The sequence below is a fragment of the Miscanthus floridulus genome, chromosome 11, assembly GCF_019320115.1.
Source record: "Miscanthus floridulus cultivar M001 chromosome 11, ASM1932011v1, whole genome shotgun sequence".
NCBI lineage: Eukaryota > Viridiplantae > Streptophyta > Magnoliopsida > Poales > Poaceae > Miscanthus > Miscanthus floridulus.
The window spans coordinates 95,166,876-95,186,186 of NC_089590.1; the positions used below are offsets into that span (position 1 = coordinate 95,166,876).

The 19,311-nt window shown below is 46.5% G+C and overlaps 3 protein-coding genes across 5 annotated transcripts; 2 read left to right on the plus strand and 1 right to left on the minus strand.

Moving 5' to 3' along the window:
• Positions 1-2,095: 2,095 nt before the first annotated feature.
• On the plus strand, positions 2,096-5,367 carry LOC136494020 (uncharacterized). 2 transcript variants are annotated; one of them, XM_066490160.1, is made up of 2 exons: positions 2,096-3,319; positions 4,915-5,367. In XM_066490160.1, the coding sequence occupies exon 1, from the start codon at positions 2,522-2,524 to the stop codon at positions 3,215-3,217; it is 696 nt and encodes a 231-aa protein (XP_066346257.1). In that variant the 5' UTR covers positions 2,096-2,521; the 3' UTR covers positions 3,218-3,319; positions 4,915-5,367. The 2 variants fall into 2 exon arrangements, with proteins under 2 accessions (XP_066346257.1, XP_066346258.1); XM_066490161.1 differs by lacking the exon at positions 4,915-5,367 and adding an exon at positions 4,158-4,350.
• A 5,727-nt stretch (positions 5,368-11,094) lies between these two features.
• LOC136494538 (palmitoyl-acyl carrier protein thioesterase, chloroplastic-like) lies at positions 11,095-15,038 on the plus strand. 2 transcript variants are annotated; one of them, XM_066490687.1, is made up of 6 exons: positions 11,095-11,896; positions 12,034-12,147; positions 12,222-12,390; positions 13,244-13,312; positions 14,108-14,475; positions 15,020-15,038. In XM_066490687.1, the coding sequence occupies exons 1-5, from the start codon at positions 11,337-11,339 to the stop codon at positions 14,426-14,428; spliced, it is 1,233 nt and encodes a 410-aa protein (XP_066346784.1). In that variant the 5' UTR covers positions 11,095-11,336; the 3' UTR covers positions 14,429-14,475; positions 15,020-15,038. The 2 variants fall into 2 exon arrangements, with proteins under 2 accessions (XP_066346784.1, XP_066346783.1); XM_066490686.1 differs by lacking the exon at positions 15,020-15,038 and having other exon boundaries at positions 14,108-14,969.
• Positions 15,039-16,665: 1,627 nt separating this feature from the next.
• LOC136492692 (probable carboxylesterase Os04g0669500) lies at positions 16,666-19,231 on the minus strand. Its single transcript, XM_066488687.1, has 6 exons — positions 18,879-19,231; positions 18,708-18,760; positions 18,501-18,624; positions 18,284-18,405; positions 17,084-17,191; positions 16,666-16,972 (listed from the first exon to the last, which is right to left on the minus strand). Exons 1-6 carry the CDS (start codon positions 19,162-19,164, stop codon positions 16,871-16,873), a joined length of 795 nt encoding a protein of 264 aa, XP_066344784.1. The 5' UTR covers positions 19,165-19,231; the 3' UTR covers positions 16,666-16,870.
• Between the last annotated feature and the right edge of the window lie 80 nt (positions 19,232-19,311).

Consider the following 19,311-nt stretch of genomic DNA (forward strand, 5'->3'; position numbering starts at 1 on the left):
TTTATAGAATTGTCATGCTAGAGTAGGATTGAAACTTAGGTTGCAAGACTTTTTACGCGGTAGAACATTAGAAACACTTTCTAGGCATAAGAGGTGAAGTTGGGCTAACCGTAGGGTTTAATTATTGCAAAAAAATTTAGAATGAGCTCAATTCACCTCTCCTCTTGGACATCTTGATCCTTTCACCCTTCATCATCAACATCTGACCAATCATCATCAGTACTCCACTTGTCATCTGAGTCTTCAGTAGGGGCACCATCATCAGTAGTACTCCACCAATCATCATCAGATCCTACACCAGCATCAGCCACTCCAGCAGCAGCCCCTACACCAGCATCAAAAAGTCCAGCATGATCCACTCCAGCAGCAAATCCCACTTCATATGCTCCCTGATCATCATAAGAAATAGATGTTAAAAGAGCATTGAATGTTGACATGAATAAAATAACTTGGGCAGCATCACAACAACATCAACAACAATGGCAGCAACACCCATTACATTGTTCGATAAGCATTACAAGGTCCAAACATAAATCATGGTTCATTACAATTTACATAGTTCATCGTAAATTTAAGGTCCTAAGCAAAATAAAATTAAGGCTGCCAAACTAGAGACTCCATCTGCCAAGTCTTCTGCCATTCTATCCTATCCTCCTCAAGCATTGTGGATAGCCCTCCTTAGCCATGCCATCCTTTGCTCATTTGTATCAAGGCCACTAAAGACCAACCTGTTGTAGCTACTTCTAAACATCATGGTAGCCACATAGTACTCATCTGAAGCTTTGTCTGCCCCAGCCTCCACTGCCAAATTGAGGCACCTAGCAACATCATCAACTCTGGCTTGCTTTGCTTTTGTAGCTTCCCCTCTCTTGCTCTGTGCTATTCGCTCCAATGCATTGACTTCTTTCTCAGCAGCAATCTCTCAAATTATCATAACCTCTCCTTGTCATTGTCCCCTTACTTGAATTGCCCCTTCTCATTTAATCAACAGCAAGACAAGAGAACACAAATGTATTTGCATCGGACCAATTTGCCTTGTCAAACTAGTAGAGAAGCAGATCAGAGAACAAGAGACAAAAATTGAAATAGTAGTAGATCAAATAAATACACAGTACTACATAAAACATGTACACACTTCAATAACAAACAACTAAACAATAGTAGTTCATACAAACTTGTAGATCAAACAAATACAACCTAACACACACCTATAGATCAAACAGATTAGACAAATAAACACTTGTACGAGCTGCCCGAAGCAACTGTTCCACGCATCCTAGCTGCCGATGCGTGGGCACGGCTACTGCCGGTTCCCACCCTGGAGCGGCGCACAACAGCGCGAGAAGCCGGGCGTTTCCCAGATCCGGTTGCTCCTGCGGTCGGCCGAGGAGGAATGAACCCTCCAGCACCGGATCTGGCGCCAATGCGAAGAGAAAGAAGCCCTCTACCGTCGGGAGCGAAGTCACCTTGGAGGAGCTCCTGGTAAGAGCCCATGTAAGGGAAGCCGGCGGTGTCGGTGTTCAGATCTAGCCCCTCCATGCCGCGTCGAGCGGAGGAGCCCGCACCATATGATGACGCTTGGGAGAAGACGCCGAAGTCGCCGACGATGGGGGGAACGATGGACCGAAGCCATTCAGATCCACCGGAGAAGAAGACTGCGAGTAATAGTCCGGATACTCGGACCCGTGGCCGTCCATGGCGGAAGCGATGAGCGGAGAAGCTGCTATGCCGACGGAGGGGTTGGGAGGAGCGGCAACGGCGTGGAGCGAAGTGGTGGCGGCGGTGGGGAAAACAGAGGAGAGCGAGCGCGAGAGGGAGAGCGTGAGCGAGAGAGTGAGCTGTGAGTGAGGGGTACCGTAGGTCTGAACATGTGTAGCCCACGGTGGTCGTGCACACGCTACAACAGGCACAGCCGTTGAGCCGTAGTATGCCGAATGCCGCCGCTGTCTGTCGCGTCCGGACCTCAGACCAGGACCGTCTACGTTTACGTGGTCATACCAAAGACTCCCGTCGCCGACGCCGTCGCCACCACACAAATCCAAGGCCAGGCGCCCAGGCCAAAGCCAAGCCCGGGCCTCTCTCCGTCCCGTCAGATTCCCCTCGTCTCGTCCTCCTCCCCAGTCCCCACCCCCATCCGCCCATTCCTCTCCCAGGCAGCAAGCAGCTCGCAGTTCCCACCCACCAAACCAACCTCCACAATCCTCCCCCGTCCTCTTCTTGGCTTCTCCTCGTTCCTTGTTCGTCCCCAAAAGGGCAAGAGCCGACGCGAGCAAAAACCATCGGGCTCGGGACAGAAGGGAAGCAGTAGCAGCACGAGCTGCGCGGCAGCCATCCCGCAGCTACTCCAAACAGCTACGTCCTAGCCGACGAGAGCCTCCGCCACCAACCCACCTACTCCCTCCCGTCGCCTCCCCTTGGCTTTTCGTCGAGCAGTTGGTGGGAACCTAACCCCAGTCTGCGGGCGGGGAAGCCAGCGACAGCGAGCGAGCGAGCGGGAGAGTGAGCCACTGAGCCAGGGTCGATGAAGAAGCTGTACCAGGGCGGCAAGGGTCGGCGGGTGCACCCGGCGCCGGCGGACGCCGCGGCAGCTGCGGCGGCCGTGGCGCTGCCGGCCGCCGTGCTGGCCCTGGCGTCCGCGCTGACGGCCGAGGAGCAGGAGGTGCTGGCCTACCTCCTGTCCTGCGGCGGCGCGGCGGCGGGCGGCCGCCCGCGCCGCCGCCGCGGGCCCCACCCGCCGGAGATGGGCTGCGCCTGCTTCGGCTGCTACAAGAGCTTCTGGGCGCGCTGGGACGCGTCGCCCAACCGCCACCTCATCCACCGCATCATCGACGCCGTCGAGGAGGGCGGAGGCGGGCTAGGTGGTGGGCCCCCGCGCCGCCCTCCCCGGCGCCGGCGCCGCGGTTGCCGCCGCGGCGGCGACGACGACCCCGCGGAGACGGGCCCTGCCGTGGATCACCTCCCGGGCTGCGACGGTGGCGCGGGGATGGGCGTGGGCATGGACCACCACGGCGAGTACGAGTGCGACGGCGACGAGGAGGAGGAGGAAGAGGGGGGCAGCAGCATGGACGGCGACGGCTACGGGGACGGGGACGACGCCTCGGTGGCCAGCGAGGGCGACTGCAGCATCACCGACGGTCTCGGTGGCGGCGCCGAGAAGAGCACGGTGGGGAGGCTGGTGAGCTTCATCGGGGAGAAGGTGTGGGGCGCCTGGAACTGATCGGGCTGGCCCACCTCCGCCGCCGCTGCTCGCCGGTTCTTGTAGATTAGGTGAAGGGAGGAAGGAGGAGACCACCAACAAGGAGGTGGAGGTCTCGTCAAGGTCAGTACCAGTAGTAGCTGTTTTGATCAGGGGGCGCCTCTGCTCCACGCTTTTCATCTTCTTGCTTTTGTTTAATGATGAATTTCTTGCACTCTGATGAGCATGTGAGGATTGGAGGGTGGGGGGCTAAAGATTGGCATTATCCCATCCAATTTCTGAAATTCACTTCTCTTCTCCCCCCTCCATCCTCCTCTGTACCATATTTTTGCTCCTTTGGTTCGGTTCGTTCAGTTCAACAATGAACTTGCAAGAGAACTCCGTTTCCCTTTTCTGCATGGTGTCGACTGTTGCTGTTGTGTACTGTAGTACTCGTGATTCATGTGCGCTGAATATCGTCAGTATTTGATTCTTCCTGCCATGAGGATTGAGGAGGATGTTTGTTTAGCGAAACTCTTTTTTTTTTTTTTTTGCATAAAGCTTGGCAATGGATGTTCTGCAATTGGTTGGGGGTGGCATCAAGTTATGCCTGCCTCGTTGTCCACTTCTCCCCAGCCTCTGCTGCCTGTGCCAAGGAAAGGGTAGCACAGCATCGCTGCAAAGGCACTGTTTTTTTTTTCTTTTTTTCTTTTCTTTCATTCATTCCACACAAACTCGTTGTTAAGCAAGCGTGTTGCCTGCATGCATTAGTGGGGTTCCATCTCATCCCCCTGAATAATGCAGATCATGCTGCTTTTATTTCGTCACCTCGAACATATTGTGTTGTGCTGTGTCGTGCATCTCTGCTCTCCCCCAGTCCTCCCCCACCAACGGACTTCAAGTTATACATAGTATATAAATATAATCAAATAAAATCGTGATGCTGCTCATATTTATTCAATTCAATTCAATTGTTAAATAGTAACCCATGGCTATGGAGGAGGTGAAGCTGATGCAAGAGCCATTTCCATCAACACTTGTTTTTCTTCGTGTCGAAAGGCTGAAACGGAACAGCACGTCTCATGCTGGTTTCTTGGCACCAGAAGGAGTGGTGTTTTTCTTGGTTTCTTCTCTCTCTTTTTTGACATCCCCCCGTGGTAGTTTTCAGCGAGGGCCAGTTGGAGCTGAACTAACTATAAAGTCTGACCATAAAGTAGCTAAACAGAAGAGCTAGAGTGGGTTATTTATAATTAGCTTATCCTAAAAAACTATCCCTCCAAAGAGGTAATTATTTGGGCTAGTTGGAACTATTTGAGGTGGGGTCCACTGTTTTCTCTCTACTTTCACCCGCACCAATGATTTAGAAATCACATTTATTATCATTTTAACCCTTGTATCCAAACATCTCTTAGGCTAGAGTTAGCTCAGGACTAGTCCTGAGCTAGAAACTAACTCTAACCTCTAGCTGTGCTAGAGTATCCAAACAGGGCCTGTGTATAGTTGGGTGAAATTGGGGGAATTAGACTACCGTAGCACTTTCGTTTTTATTTGATAATTAGTATTCAATCATAGACTAATTAGACTTAAAATGTTTGTCTTGTAATTTTCAACTAAACTGTACAATTAATTTTTTTTTATTTATATTTAATGCTACACGTAAGATTCGATTGCTACTACAGTAGTTTTTGAAAAAACTTTTTGAACTAAACCCGCCTAAGCCGCTTTGGCTTTTGAAACAGCGGTGCCGCCTTTCGTTGGAGGAGCGCCTTGCCTTTTGGACCAATGATGAATGAACCGGCTGCTGCTCCATTGGAAGGCGCGAAAGGAAGCGTTGGAGCTTCCCTCCCGCACCGCGCCGTGGTGCCTGCCCACGGCCATTGGCATTCGCTACTCGCCTACTCCTGTTGGGAGCAGAGCAAAGGCGAGAAAAAAAAGGAGCTCGCTACCATGCCTGCAAAAGCCAAAGCGAGCCCCCGTGAGCCGTCGTATATTTGGCTTTCAGGCACCACGGCCCCCAAGGACGTGTACTCCACGAAGTTGCTTCCTTTTCGCAAATAGCCAAAACACGTTGCATTGCAAAGTTGCTGCAACCTTTTTTTTTTTTTTTAGGAATCTAATACTAGGTTCGTGCAACATTCTGATATGAGCCCATATACATCTAGCCACTCTAATCTGCACGAATTAGTCACATGTTATAACAAGTCATCTCTAACTAATTCCAATCAATTTTGCTAAAATTCTAATGTGTGAATACGAAGTTTTTAGGCCCCAGCTTTTGAGGTGCCTACATGTAAATCTAGCCACACTACTTTGCATAAAGTAGGTTACTGCCATACTAAGTCACCTCGAATAAATTTTAGTCAATTTTACATAAATCTAGCCACACCATGTATGTAGAGTAGCACACCTAGCGCAAAATAGTAATAGAAACTAATAGAGTAATAGTTTAGCTCAAAGCAAAGCTCTTCTGTTAGGCTAATCATTATCCAATGTGTATATATGGATAAGATTGGAGAGGGTGAGAAATACATAACAATAAATTGATGATATGGACATTGTGGAAAAGACGACAAGTACGAGTATGTCCATAGTCCATACCCTCTGTGGCAGGTAGTCCAAAACTGATCAAGATTTTCATCTCATCACTGCTTAGATGCTCAATCAAAAAGAAACAAGAGCGGGGCGCAGACGACAAAACGTACCTCGCTCCCTTTTCCAACACGACGACTCGGGCAGCTTGCCTACCAGATGTCTATTAGCTTATAGCTTAAAGGCATGTTTGGTTCCAAATAAATCACCTATTTATAAGTTAAAAAGTAAAATAAGTGATTTATTTTATCAAATACCATCAACTTATAAGTCACCCTTGCTTATAAGTTTTAAGTTAATTTACCCCTGCTTAAAATTTATAAGTCACCCTTTTTTACGTGGGGCCCATACCTTTAATGAACTTATAAGTCATCTACGATCAAACAGGCATGACTTATAAGTCACTGGTTTTCAGTCACCTGACTTAATAAGTCACCTGACTTATGAAAACCAAACAGGGCCTAAGTCTGTCTCCAACAGGAGATAATTGCGGAACCTAAATCCAAAATGGGTCTTCAATATAATACATGTAGTCTTTAACAGAGTATCTATAGAAGATCTATTTTAGGTGTTAGGAGAGGCGTAACTTAAATCTGAGTATCCTCTTTTATGAAGACCTATTTGCTGAAAGAGTTATATTTTGGATCTTGTTATTGGAGAAGATCAAAAATATGTATTGAACCATTTATTTGTAGCACTACCAAAGACGAATGTGCGTTGTATTTTAGTTCGCTGTTAGCGGAGACGGTCTAATACGGAAGAGGAGACGAGCAGTAGTAATTGCGTAGCACACTACTAGCACTGTAGTATGAGCAGTCCATTGGCCCAGGAAAGCTGGTGTCACTGTAGCGCCCGTCCGGCTCGGCTCCAGGTCACCGCGGACCTGCGCTTGTTGTTGCGCTTGGAAAGGCGAAGCGAAGCTTGATCGATCGACGGCAGTGACACCGGAGGCACTGGCGTGGCAGCAGCTCGAGGACAAAGAAGCAGGTCGAGTGATGACACGCACAGCACGGAATTGATGGCCACATCCAATGCTCAGCGCAGTCAGTACTACGGCAGCACGGCTGTTGCTCCCCTGCTCTCTCTACTCCACTCCGGGAGCCAGGGCCCAGGGCAGGGGGGCGAGGAGGAGGACGGGGGACGGCGAGGACCTGACGAGGCAATAAAGAAGGCGACGCATGCACACCCACGCAGTATCGATTTGGTGGCAGACACTGACTGGTGGAATAATATTTTACTTCCCAACGAATCAGTCTTACAAATCTACCACAGCGATAAGCCCCGTCAAACCGAGCCTCAGTTCTCAATAGAAACTGGCCACGTTTAGTTGGGGCAGTTTGGTTGCCAAAAAATTTGGCAAAACGCTATTGTAACGTTTTCGTTGTTATTTAATAATTAGTGTCTAATCATAGTCTAACTAGGCTTAAAAGATTCGTCTCGTGGATTTCGTCTAAACTGTATAATTAGTTTTATTTTTTATTTATATTTAATGCTTCATGCATGCGTCCAAAGATTCGATGTGACGGAGAATCTTGAAAAATTTGACGTTTTGGAGGAGAACTAAACAGGGCCTTGGCCGAATCCGGTGCCGCCAGATTCGCTGTGCAGTACTGTAGAGCACTGTCCAATCTTCGTCGCGCAAAATACAATCTAACTGTACAATTAGTTTTTGTCATAAATTTAATGTGATGATGAATCTTCTTTTTATATAGTACCAAAGTTGGAAGTCAGGAGCAACTAAACATAGCCCTAATCGCCATCTAGTTTTCTAGTAGGAGTCGGCTGTGGCCTTACTGCTGATGATTGCCGGGGCCATGTACCCGCGCAGAGCCATATCATCAATCAAATACCTTTGCTGCCCTTTTCACGTCACTATTGTATGGAGTATCCTACGGAGTACAGTAGCACCAGTGGTCACTAGCCAGCAGTCACTGCTAGCACTTGTTCAGTAGTATAGCTACCTAGAAGTAGTCGCATGCTGCGCGAGGCAGCGAAAGGTAAGAAAAGAAAAATCGTGAATGGTAAAAGAAAAAAAAGAAAAGAAAAACAGGGTGGAGAGACGGCAACAAAAGGCGTAGACGTGGTGAAGAAGAATACTACGAGTGAGCGAGGAGGGTGCAGACTGCAGAGGCGATGCGTTGCGGGCGGCGAACACGAGGACTTTGGCGTCTGTTCGCGTTGGAATCCTCGAAAGGCTGCGGCTGGGCTGGGATGCGTCGCCTTCCTCTACGGCCCTCTGCGTGATCCCTTCGTTTTCCGTAAGGCCGGGTTTAGTTTAAAAAATTTTCTATGGTAAAATCAAATTTTACGGCATATGCACGAAGTATTAAATATAGACGAAAAAACTAATTACACAGTTTGGTTAGAAATCGCGAGAAGAATGTTTTAAGACTAATTAGTCCATGATTAGCCATAAGTGCTACAGTAACTAACATGCGTTAATGATGGATTAATTAGGCTTAATAAATTCGTCTCGCAGTTTCCAGGCGAGCTATGTAATTAGTTTTTTTTATTAGTATCCAAAAATCCCTTCCGACATCTCCAAAACATCCGATGTGACATCCAAAAATTTTCATTTTGTGAACTAAACACACCCTAAGTGCGCGTCTCGATCGTGTCCAGGCACGCGTGTAAACACGCCCCCTGATTATTCGGCCCCTTCGATCATAAAGATTCTCAAATCCTCTCTTCCACTTCCATTTACTACAGATTAGATAGAGGGTTTTTATTTCATGTTGATGGTTTTCTTACTTTGCCATCTACCATCCTCCTGTTCCATCCGCTCCTCCGAGCCAGTGTGCTCGTCCACCTCTCATCCAATTCGCGAATGGACACCCTTTGATTCAAACTCCCGCTGCCCTCCTCAGCCACTTACGACCCTTTTCTAGCTCATCACTGTCGTCCTCCCGCGCTTGAATGTGCATGCCTCCCTCGTCGGCTGAGGCGGCCTCCATCGCAGCCGACTGTAAAGCCATTCACCATCATCGCATGACGGACCGTGGTCGGATCCAACTTTCCTCCCCAAGTCACCCCTCTCCTGCCCTCCCCCCATCTGTTGTTCATCATCACCCTATGTCTGGCCATGAACAGATCTGACCTCCCTGCAGATCGCCCTCCCTCCCTCTCTCTTCCCTTGACCGAGCTCCTCTTCCCGTCGGCTCAACTTCCCGACCGTTGGTCGAGTCCCCTCTCACACTCAAAGGTCCACATGTCATTATACACGCACAAGAAAGTAGAGGTTCTTATTTTGTTGGTACCGTTGAAGATAACAACAGAAAGCAAGTAGGGGTTGTAGTAATACTAAAGATGCTCTTACTGCCTCCACGCGAAGAAGAAAAAATAATTCTTGTTTTATTAAAGAGTTTATAGAAAAGAGTTTGACATTTATGACACTAAATAGATATATTATGAAAATATATTCATAAATGAATCTAATGATATTTATTGATATTCATTTTTTTGTTTAAAGTTAATCAAACTCAAGGAAGTTTAATTAGCATTGTGCTAGAATTGTTTTTTTCCGAATAGATTGAGTACTCCAACAACTAAAAATAATGTGCGGTCCTCGAACTTACCATGGACGTCATTTATGAACCATGACTTAAGAAAATACCTTTTTTTTTCTCTTAGACCCTCCAAAAAATAACTCCTATCACTGTGTCACACACTCTCTCTCTCACCCTCTCTCTTTCTCTCTCCCTCTCCCTCTCCCTCTACCCTCCCCCTCCCCCAATTTGATTGTGGCCAAGCTCCACTCAACCATGGCTAAGCGCTCCTCCACCGTGGTAACATATCGAACTGACAGAGCTCCATGAGTGGCTTTCTCCACTACCCTCTCTCCACTTCCCATGTTGGCAGGAGGTGTGTGTTCACCCACCAAATCTAGAGGCTAGGACGGGTGGCGACGCATATTTGAGCTGGCGCATGGCTGATGGTGCTCCATGGCCAACAAGGCAAGGGGTGCGTTTCGAGGGGCTACGGTGGGGGTTGGACATGATTATGGCTTTGGGTGGAACCTAACCGAGTGCGTGGGAAGGACGGTGGGGGCAGGGACGGATCTAGGAAAATATCTAGGGGGGCTTTTTCAACCTCCAGACAACTTTAGCCTCTTCTTAAGCTGCATCCATGGCAAAAATTCCTAGAGGGACTATTTTAGGGGGGGGGGGGGGGGGGGGGCTCTATGGGTCTGGCGGCCGTAGGGGGCTAGAGCTCCGCCCGCCCCACCGCTGGATCTGTCCCTTTGTGGGGGTGTTGGTGAGTTGTAGCGATTTGATTTGTCACGGCTGGCCTTGTGGCGAGCTACCACTACCACATACTAGAGCAAGAGCGTGGAGGTGAAGGAGATCACGACGATGAGAAAAATAAGGAGGTGCGTTAGCACCATGAACAATGCAAGAAAAGAGATGGGAAAGAAAGCAGAGAGGTGGTCTAACATTTAACCACACATGAATGGTCAATGAGACCTGTTTGGACTCGTTACCCAAACACGAGTTTAGGGACCTGATAATAAAATTTTGTGAGTTATAAGATCTAAATGACACCTCGTACTCAATTTAGGTATGTGGAAATAATATATTATTGTATAAATTGAGGAAGTCTGATGACGTTCTTAAGGATCATCACCTGTGAATTTTCTCGTAAGCCCGGGCGCATTCAGGTATCCTGGGCTGCTGGAGACCACAAGTACTGGCTACGGCAAGAACAACGTGGTTTGCAGCATGAGTCTCTCTTCTACACGACGGTGTATTTTATGCAGACACATAAATTTTTTTTACACTGTAAGATTAAGATCCAACAGCCTCCATCATTCTTCTACTTCTAGCCTCCACAGATCACAGATCATAATTTTTTTTTATAGAAGGACAAATCACAGATTTGCCGCCGCCACCGCCACTGTCATGGCCGGCGCGGGCACGGGCGCCGGTGCGAGCTCGCCGGTCGCCGGCGCCGACGCCGGTGGTCACAGGTGAGAAAGAGAGACGGAGAGAGATAAAAAAAATCAATGTGTTTTTTTATGCTAAAACATATGTGTATTGTAGCATTTCTGTTGCAGCATAGGCATCAGCCGCAACACACGAAACATAGCTCAGACGACTACAAAAACCAAGTGCCCCTGCGCCCACCATTCTTGTCCACATTTGCGCCTGAGAGCGCCTCCAATTTGTCCACCGGACTAGTTTATGCCACTCCCGCGCGTCAAAAGCAGCCTCGGCATTCCCTTGCTGCCTTGTTTACTTCGGTGGCGTGCTGCAAAGTACAAGAACTTTGCTCTCGGCCTCCTTGTCGTGTGGAGCGACGGCCAAACAATGCCGCTATTGGCACGTCCGCCGCTGCAAGCTTTTATACGAGCCGCCGTGTCGCTCAACGATCGCAAGCTTTTATGTTCCAGCTCCCCGGCGTTCCAACCATTGCATTGCATGCATTGGCGACGCAGGTGACAATAATCGATCTCGGATTCGCCGTCACTAATCTCCGATCGTCCTCGTAGACTCCGATCCACGGCGAGGAACGAAGTGCGGCGTCGGCCGGCCGTCAAGGAGTGTGCAACTGCAAGTTATCGATACGTGGCTGCATGGCGTGGACCGTCTCCTGCTCGCGCGTCTTCGTCATCAGGTGCTCGGCCTCCTCCTCGGGAGGCGGCGGCGGCGGGCACGGGCAGCAGCACCGGAGCAGCGGCAATGCCGTGAGGGTGAACGGCGCGGCGCACCGCGCGCCGCTGCAGGTGGGCGCGGCGCTGGAGACGTCCATCAACAGGTCGCTGGCGGAGCTGAGCGCACCGGTGCTACCGCTGCTGCCCGCCACCGGGGGCGACGGCGACGTCGGCGGTGAGGAGCGCAGCCGGCAGAACATCCCGACGGAGAAGCAGACGGTGGACCCGTTCCGGCAGGCGCTCATCGTGGAGGGCGGCGTGCGGTACCAGCAGACGCTGGTACTCCGGTCGTACGAAGTCGGCCCCGACAAGACGGCCACCCTGGAGACCGTGCTCAACCTTCTCCAGGAGACCGCGCTGAACCATGTCTGGATGTCGGGGCTACTCGGCGACGGCTTCGGCGCCACGCACGGGATGATCAGGAACAACCTCATCTGGGTCGTCTCCAGGATGCACGTCCAAGTCGATCAGTACCCGATCTGGTAAATTCACGGACCCATTGCATCTCGTCGTCCGATCCTGTTCGCCGGAGACGAGCGAGAGACCGGCCGGCCGTCCGCGCACCCACGTCTGCTCATGACACAGGCTTTAATTTTGTCCACCTGCCTCGTTGTTCCAGGGGAGAGGTGCTGGACATCGACACCTGGGTGGGCTCGTCGGGGAAGAACGGCATGCGGCGGGACTGGCTCATCCGTGGCCGCAACTCCGGCGACGTCTTCGTCCGAGCAACAAGGCAAGCCCGGGTCATAGAGGCATCGCCGGCCAGTGCTGAGGCAAAGGTTTTCTGATCTCCGATGATCCTTGCAGTACGTGGGTGATGATGAACAAGGTGACGAGGAGGCTGTCCAAGATGCCGGAGGAGGTCCGGGGCGAGATCGCGCCGTGGTTCATCGACCGCCATGCCATCCAGGATGAAGCCACGGAGAAGATCGTCAAGCTCGACAGCACCGCCATGTACGTCGACTCCGACCTTAAGGTTAGCTCACCTTGCTTACTTCGCTAGGTATGGAACTTGTCTTGCTCTTAACGAAGTTTTTAGTGATCTAGCTATCTTACTATCTTAGTTTCCGAGGCCAAAGTTGGACCAACGAGTCATAATTTAATACAAGTGGCTTTGTTTTATTTATTCATATATAATTGTCTCGCACGTAGAACCAATAGAATTCATATCAACCGTGCTTCTCTTCTAATCATTCTTTTACTTCCCACAATCCTTATGCCCCTCCGTGTCCCATATGTTATTTGGACTTACACATGTGCTCACACGAGCTAGAGCAACGCACGTCCAACGACGGTACAAAGTCCGACATCAAGACGTGTCCAGTGGATGGTATGGAGTCAGATTCCAAGATATATTAGAACAGATGATGCGGTCATTGAATAAAAATCTTCTGAGACATAAATCATCCATGTAACCCACGCAACAAATTGTATGGGCTCATTTGCTAGACACGGTATGGAGTTCGGTTCCAAGACGCATCCAACAATCATCATTAAATAAATATATGAGCCACAAATCATCTAGGTGACTGCAGAATAAGTTGTACGTTCCTTTACAACACACATGCACATTTGCTAGTAGAGCAGAACAATCACAATCTATAGCGGCAGTGGCTGCTTAGTTAACATTTACAAGTTCGTTCTAAATAAATGTATTGTCAAAACATATTTTATGGAGAATTTAACTACATTACTCTGATGTTTTAAATGTTGATACATCTTTCTATAAAGTTGGTTAAAATTAGAGAAGTTTGAGTTAGAATAAAACTAAAGTGATCTATAAATTGATATAGAGGCTGTACTTATGTTACTGAACATTATTTTTGTAGCCCAAGCGAAGTGATCTGGATATGAACCACCACGTCAACAATGTCAAATACGTGAGGTGGATGCTTGAGGTAAAGAAAATCGATTAATTTTTTACTGTGCCAGAACATTGCCTTCACGTATTACTTCTGGTATAACAGCTGTGCTGGTGAGAAAAAGAGATATATTATAGTTACCTCAGTAGAAACGGCCGTTCTCCTTTTATGTAGGCTATAAGAGCAACTCTATTAGGGATTTAGATTTCTTATATTGCAGCTCCTATAAATTGTTTTAGAAGAGTACCTAAAATAAATTTAAAATATAAGAGAGCATTGTTGTAGCAAACTACCTAAAACTTGTCTCCTTTATTTTGGAGGAAGGAGATTGTTTTTAAGGATCTCTCTTAAAAATTATAGGTACATGAGATGAGATAGGCTGCTAAATCACTTTCATCTCCTAAAATGCTACTTTTTAGGTATAGAAGTTTAGATAATATATCTTGTGGAGATGCTCTAAGTAATTTGTTAAGAAGCGGGCATCACATGTAGTAGCATGTTACGTATGTCTGTTATTTCCGTCGTTCCAAAACATAATGTGTTTTTGTTTTGTTCTAAGCTATTTTTCTCTAATCTATAGAAAAAATATTAGCATCTATACCAAATAATACACTACCAAGACATGTATCATTATGGTGGTTTTTGATAAAACTAATTTGATGTCATAGGCGTTAATATATTTTTCTATAAATATGGTCGAAGTTTGAGAAGATTGACAGAGAGAGGGTTTGTGTGTGTGTGTGTGTGAGGGAGAGAGAGAGAGAGTATGGCTCAACCACAAGCACAAGCACTAGGATATCTCTAACTACATACCTCTTTTGTGCTACGCAGACTCTTCCTGATCACTTCCTGCAGCAGAACCAGCTTAGCAGCATCACCCTGGAGTACAGGAAGGAATGTGGGAGCTCAGATGTTGTGCAATCCATTTGTCAACCTGATGAAGACTCAATTCCACCACAAGAAAATGTCAGTATGGTCATTGGACCTTCACTTTCGCCGGAAATCATCAGTGGCCACCACAGCTTGGCAGGTGCACTCCAACAGAGTCCAATGAAGTACACGCATCTTCTGCAACTGAAAGCAGGTGACAAGTACGAGGAGATCGTGCGAGGGAGAACTACGTGGAAGAAAAAAACATATAAAGCTCCCTGATGTGTGTCTCTTTGGAAACGTGCTTTCTATACTGTGAAAAACAAAAGGTTGGATTCCACTACTATTTCATAGTTAGTCATACCTTCTTGGTCGCAATTACTCTGCAATCAACTGCAGAGAAGCCTCAGGAGTCTTCCTGGTGATATCAACCATACAAAAATGATGTTTTAAAATCATCCTCCTTGTGATTTTCCTTGTACTGTATAAAGCAAATAGCAATCTACCAATTGTGTACGAGGGCCAATTGCTGCCTTCACTTTTATCTCTAACTACACGTTCGCCCCATTAAAGCCTCATTCGGCGGAGCTCAGACTCATCCGCGAACTGTAATAGGAAGCCGTTTTTGTTTAGGGGCTGATAAAGCATTCTTTTGCTTCACCATTGTGCATGGTAACAAGGAGTTAGGGGCTGGATGACGCAATGACAAAACGTATGCACTAATGTTTTGTGATGTTTGCCTTAGTTTTTTTTTATTGTTAATATGAACATTTTCTTTGCCCCTGTGTGTTAAATTTGGATACTTTAAAAGCATACGTATACATTTGCCTTAAAATGTAACCCCTTCGTCCTGAAATAAAATGTATCATACAGATTTTAAGACAGGTTAAGTGAGAGCATAAAAGGTACATGTATCTTGACTTTATTTCCTAATAAAGATGTGTCCGCATGAGCAAAGGTGGATTGCTTGATAATAAATGACGGGTAACAATAATGTTCCTTCTGTCTCCCAATCCCTTCTACTCCATTCATTCTAAATTACAAGTCATTCAAACTTTATTGTAGAGTAAAAGCATCTCAAGTTTGACCAAAATCATAAACAGAATTACAGAGATTTGTGACATCAAATAGGTATACTATAAAAATAGAATTAATAAAGAATCTAATTATACTTATTTAGTATCATAAATGTTATTTTATTATATAAATTTAGTCAGCCTTGTTCGCTTCGCTGAAAAGCTAGGCTGAAAAGTATTGTTCGTTGATTTGTTATGAGAGAAAAATACTGTACCATAGCTGAATGGCTGATAAGTTCAAGCAAACAGTGACTCTACGAGACAGTTGAAATAATTTATAATTTTGGATGGAGGGACTAGTATGTAGATATAGTTTTTGAATGCTTATATAGGAGGAAGCACGTTCGTAAAACTGCTAATTACTATGCTTATGTAGGAGCATATTTTGTAACCAAAGGTAATAATAAAGTTATGTTTTGGGGATCAGTGATATCAAAAGCATTTACTCCTACTTACTTGTGACCTGAGGAAATGCTAATCTCCATCTATTTGAACAGTCACAAATCTTTTCCATTAGAAAGAGTCAGTTTCCGAGTTCCAAACAGAGGCTTCTATGAAATTTCAGTAAAGGATCCTACGCGCCAGATAGTCCCGGACACATGTTCATGCTCCTGACCTTTTGAGACTGTGTTTTGGAGCTTTGCATTCCTACGCGTTGAGGGGGAAAAGACCAAAGGACGATGCATCCACACACAGCTCAGCACCACAGATCAACGGAGGTCGCTTTTCCTGAGAAATCCGGAAGGCAACAAGCACAAGATCTCAGCTGCTGACACCTCCATGTCTGGATCAGATGTCAGCACTCAGCACTCAGCACCTAGAGGAGTCCAAGTGTGCTACAATCATAGATCACTGCTCGTCGAGCGCCTTGAAATGGTCAGTGGTCAGCATGAGGAAATGGTCACCTGCTGGACTTTTGTGGTTAGTAGCTGGTAAAACTGGTGTTCCTTTCCTTCTCGATCTTTCAAATGGACATGCTAATCCAAAGGCAAAGACAGTTTAGTTGACCAGGCGATTCAGGCTTATCGACTACTCTCTCTCAAAAAAAAAAAATGTACGTCTCACTTTTCGATGTACTACGTATCAACTTTGTATCTCCAATATGTTTAATATGAAAACTCACGTATACGTTCTACCTGACAGGGTCCAATGACACTGAGAGAAACTAATAATAAGATGGACCAGCTCTATTACACAATGCCAAAAGATCCAGATAATATAACCAAATGAGAATAGTATACCAGTTCATGCAGACAAGCTAGAGCTGCAGCCCTTGTCTGTGAGATACCAGGGGCAGGGATATCACAAGTGCCATTCATGGCCAGCAAAAGATCCCGGTACCTAGCTAGTTCCATGTGCCCTTTCTCAAAGCGTGGAGCACCCGATAACGATGATCGATCGGAAATGAATGGAAGTGGGCCAAAAATGGGAGACACTGATTGATGGTATGCATAGATACAGTAAATTAGGAACATGGAGTATTTATTTTACTATTTTACTCAAGTACGTACACCACAACGTGCAAACACAACAAATTCCAGCACCAGTAGCTGAGTACTCCCAAGTCCCATCAGTCCATCTATCCGTTGCCAAATTGATCTGTCTCATATAATAAAGACTAAATACAACTTAAGCATGATGGCATCGGTTAACCGTCCTTCTCTTGAGAGGCATTTAGACGACTCTTGATCCATGATTCAAGATAAAGTAGCTCTTCTTTGGAAAGGGAATGACCCAGATCTGGATATGCCTGTAAAAATGCACACGATAACTTCAGATCTTGGGTACTGAAAATTCAGAGCTCAAATAGACTTTGAAGGTCCTTTGGAGTGAGAGAAAAGGGGGCATTATAGAAATCTACCTTGAATTCACAGTTAGCACCCGCACTTTGCAAAAATGGTGGACCAGCTTGACCAGCCTCAAACAATACTACTTTGTCAGCCATTCCATGTGACCAAAGAAATGGGGTCTGAAATTTTGAAGGAACGAGAAGAATAGTCAAATAAACTAATGATCATATTAAAAATTCAAATTTGTTTTTAAACTTAGATTCCTACAGCAAACAGCTCATCTAAATTTCTAAAGTTGACTGAATGCAGGGTAAGTGCATCTGTCAATGGCTAAAATCTATTTGCTAGTTTTTGCAAGTCAAACAAGTCTCTGCAATCTTCCTGATTTCATCCAAAAATTTCATTATAAAAAAGTCAATGGTATCTAATATTATCCCAATGGGTATTGGTCTTTCTTGATGCAATAATTGATACAATACAACATATCATTTACGTGTTTATGATAGTTGTGAAGAAACATCTCAAGAGTAAAATTCCTGACGAGATCCTTAGATGTGTAATATAGTTTCCATCGTGTAATGTCTGATCCTTCTTTCAGGGGAACAGAAGGGGAAGGCCCTACTGAATATTTATAAGGATTGCAGGCGCCATAAGAATAGCAAAGACCAAATAAGCATAGATGTCTTCAGAACCACCTTTAGCAAGTGATCAATTAATTAGCTATTCTGGAACTAAATAAGCATATATTCCTCTGAAATCCTCTTGTTCAGAAAGATCTTGTTCTCCTCATCCAATGTTCGATTTATTATATTTGCCATTATAATAACCTTTTCCCCTATCTTAATCCCTAGCATATATTCCTTTCCTTCAACTTGAGCCAACTTGCATCAAACTTGATATGTAAGGTTTGTCCATATTACATATATTGAACTAAAACTATACAACACTGACGAGTAACCAGTGCTACAATTACATGCAATGTGCTTCTGCAATTGAACTAAAACTGGAAAGAATCTTTAAATACAACATTATTCCACGCACAAGCAGGGGGGCACACCGGTATAGGTAGAGATTTCAGGCTTCCAGACGTGTTCCATAAGTGCATATTTAGTTCAAAAAAAAAGTAACGGTAAGGTACCAACAATCAAGCATCACCAGTTTTGTCATTCAGCAAATTTACCAACCTATATTTGTATATCTAAGCTTCTTGCACCCTATGATTGCACGTTAAACTAAAAAAACAAGATCAAAGAGATGAAAGTACTGATTACCTTCCTCGCTTCAGGTGAAATCTTCTCAGTGACTGATGAACCGAAAGGCACCCACCCACTGAACACTGCTCCTCCACCTAACTTCTTCGGATAAAGCAAAACGCTAGCTAATGTCAGAGCACCTGCAGAGCAACATTCTACCACTTAATTTACAACACTTCCAAAGATTTATCCTCTAAATAAAACTACCAATTTGATGTATCAATGCTCATCTTACCTCCTTGACTAAATCCACAAACAAATATGTTCTCAGGGTGGATGCCATCTGCTACTTCCCTGTCTATCATGGCGTGCACCTTTTCCACAGCCTTGAGAACCCCAGCCTCATCCTGCGGAGAGCCCTACTCGTTCGAAATTGCAGCTAGATCAAAATTCCATTACCACAGTGGGCTATCTGATTACTGATGGTAGGGAGTGAACTCACAGCGTTCATGGGAAGCTCATGGATATCGAACCACGACGGCATGACAAAACCATCTGCCAGGAAAAATAATTCTCCCGGTATCAGATGACGTTGACTTGAAGCAATTTGACATACAGGAGTAAAAGAAGGGGAAAAAGAAGAGGAGGGGGTGGACAAATCGGTAAAGCTTACTGTTGCAAGAGACGGGGGCGCGGGGCGCGGAGGGGAACGACCACTTGGCGAGGCGGAACTCCGGGGCAGAGAAGAGGTTGCGGATGGGCTCGTTGGCCGGGCCGGAGTCGCCAAGGCCGTGCAGCCACAGCACGAAGCTCCGGTTGCGTCCCGCCATGTGGGAGGAGGGGACGAGCTTGGCGGGAAGCCCGGGAGGCGGCGCGCGGCGGCGGAGGGAGGCGACGAGGAGCGAGGCTGCGGCGATGGCCGCGGCGAGGGTGAAGAGGAAGCGGACCAGGCTACTCATGGGTCATGGGCTGAGCCGGCCCGAAATGCGTCGCTGAGAACTTGAAGCAATAGTAGTCTGTAGTTGGGATTTTTTTTTTTTGAAAAAAAGGTAGTTGCAGTAGAAGTTAGTTGTACCAAATTCTAAAGAGGGCAAATTTGGAGTGCT

What these genes read in the sequence shown, in the direction of transcription:
- LOC136494020 (XM_066490160.1), top strand. Translation starts at nt 2,522, where the DNA reads ATGAAGAAGCTGTACCAGGGCGGCAAGGGTCGGCGGGTGCACCCGGCG.
- LOC136494538 (XM_066490687.1), top strand. Translation starts at nt 11,337, where the DNA reads ATGGCGTGGACCGTCTCCTGCTCGCGCGTCTTCGTCATCAGGTGCTCG. An exon ending in GTCGATCAGTACCCGATCTG is followed by an intron (nt 11,897 to 12,033) that starts GTAAATTCACGG and finishes TCGTTGTTCCAG; the next exon opens with GGGAGAGGTGCTGGACATCG. An exon ending in ACGTGAGGTGGATGCTTGAG is followed by an intron (nt 13,313 to 14,107) that starts GTAAAGAAAATC and finishes TGTGCTACGCAG; the next exon opens with ACTCTTCCTGATCACTTCCT.
- LOC136492692 (XM_066488687.1), bottom strand. Translation starts at nt 19,164, where the DNA reads ATGAGTAGCCTGGTCCGCTTCCTCTTCACCCTCGCCGCGGCCATCGCC. An exon ending in CGCCCCCGTCTCTTGCAACA is followed by an intron (nt 18,761 to 18,878) that starts GTAAGCTTTACC and finishes TTTTCCTGGCAG; the next exon opens with ATGGTTTTGTCATGCCGTCG. An exon ending in GTGCTAACTGTGAATTCAAG is followed by an intron (nt 16,973 to 17,083) that starts GTAGATTTCTAT and finishes GCATTTTTACAG; the next exon opens with GCATATCCAGATCTGGGTCA.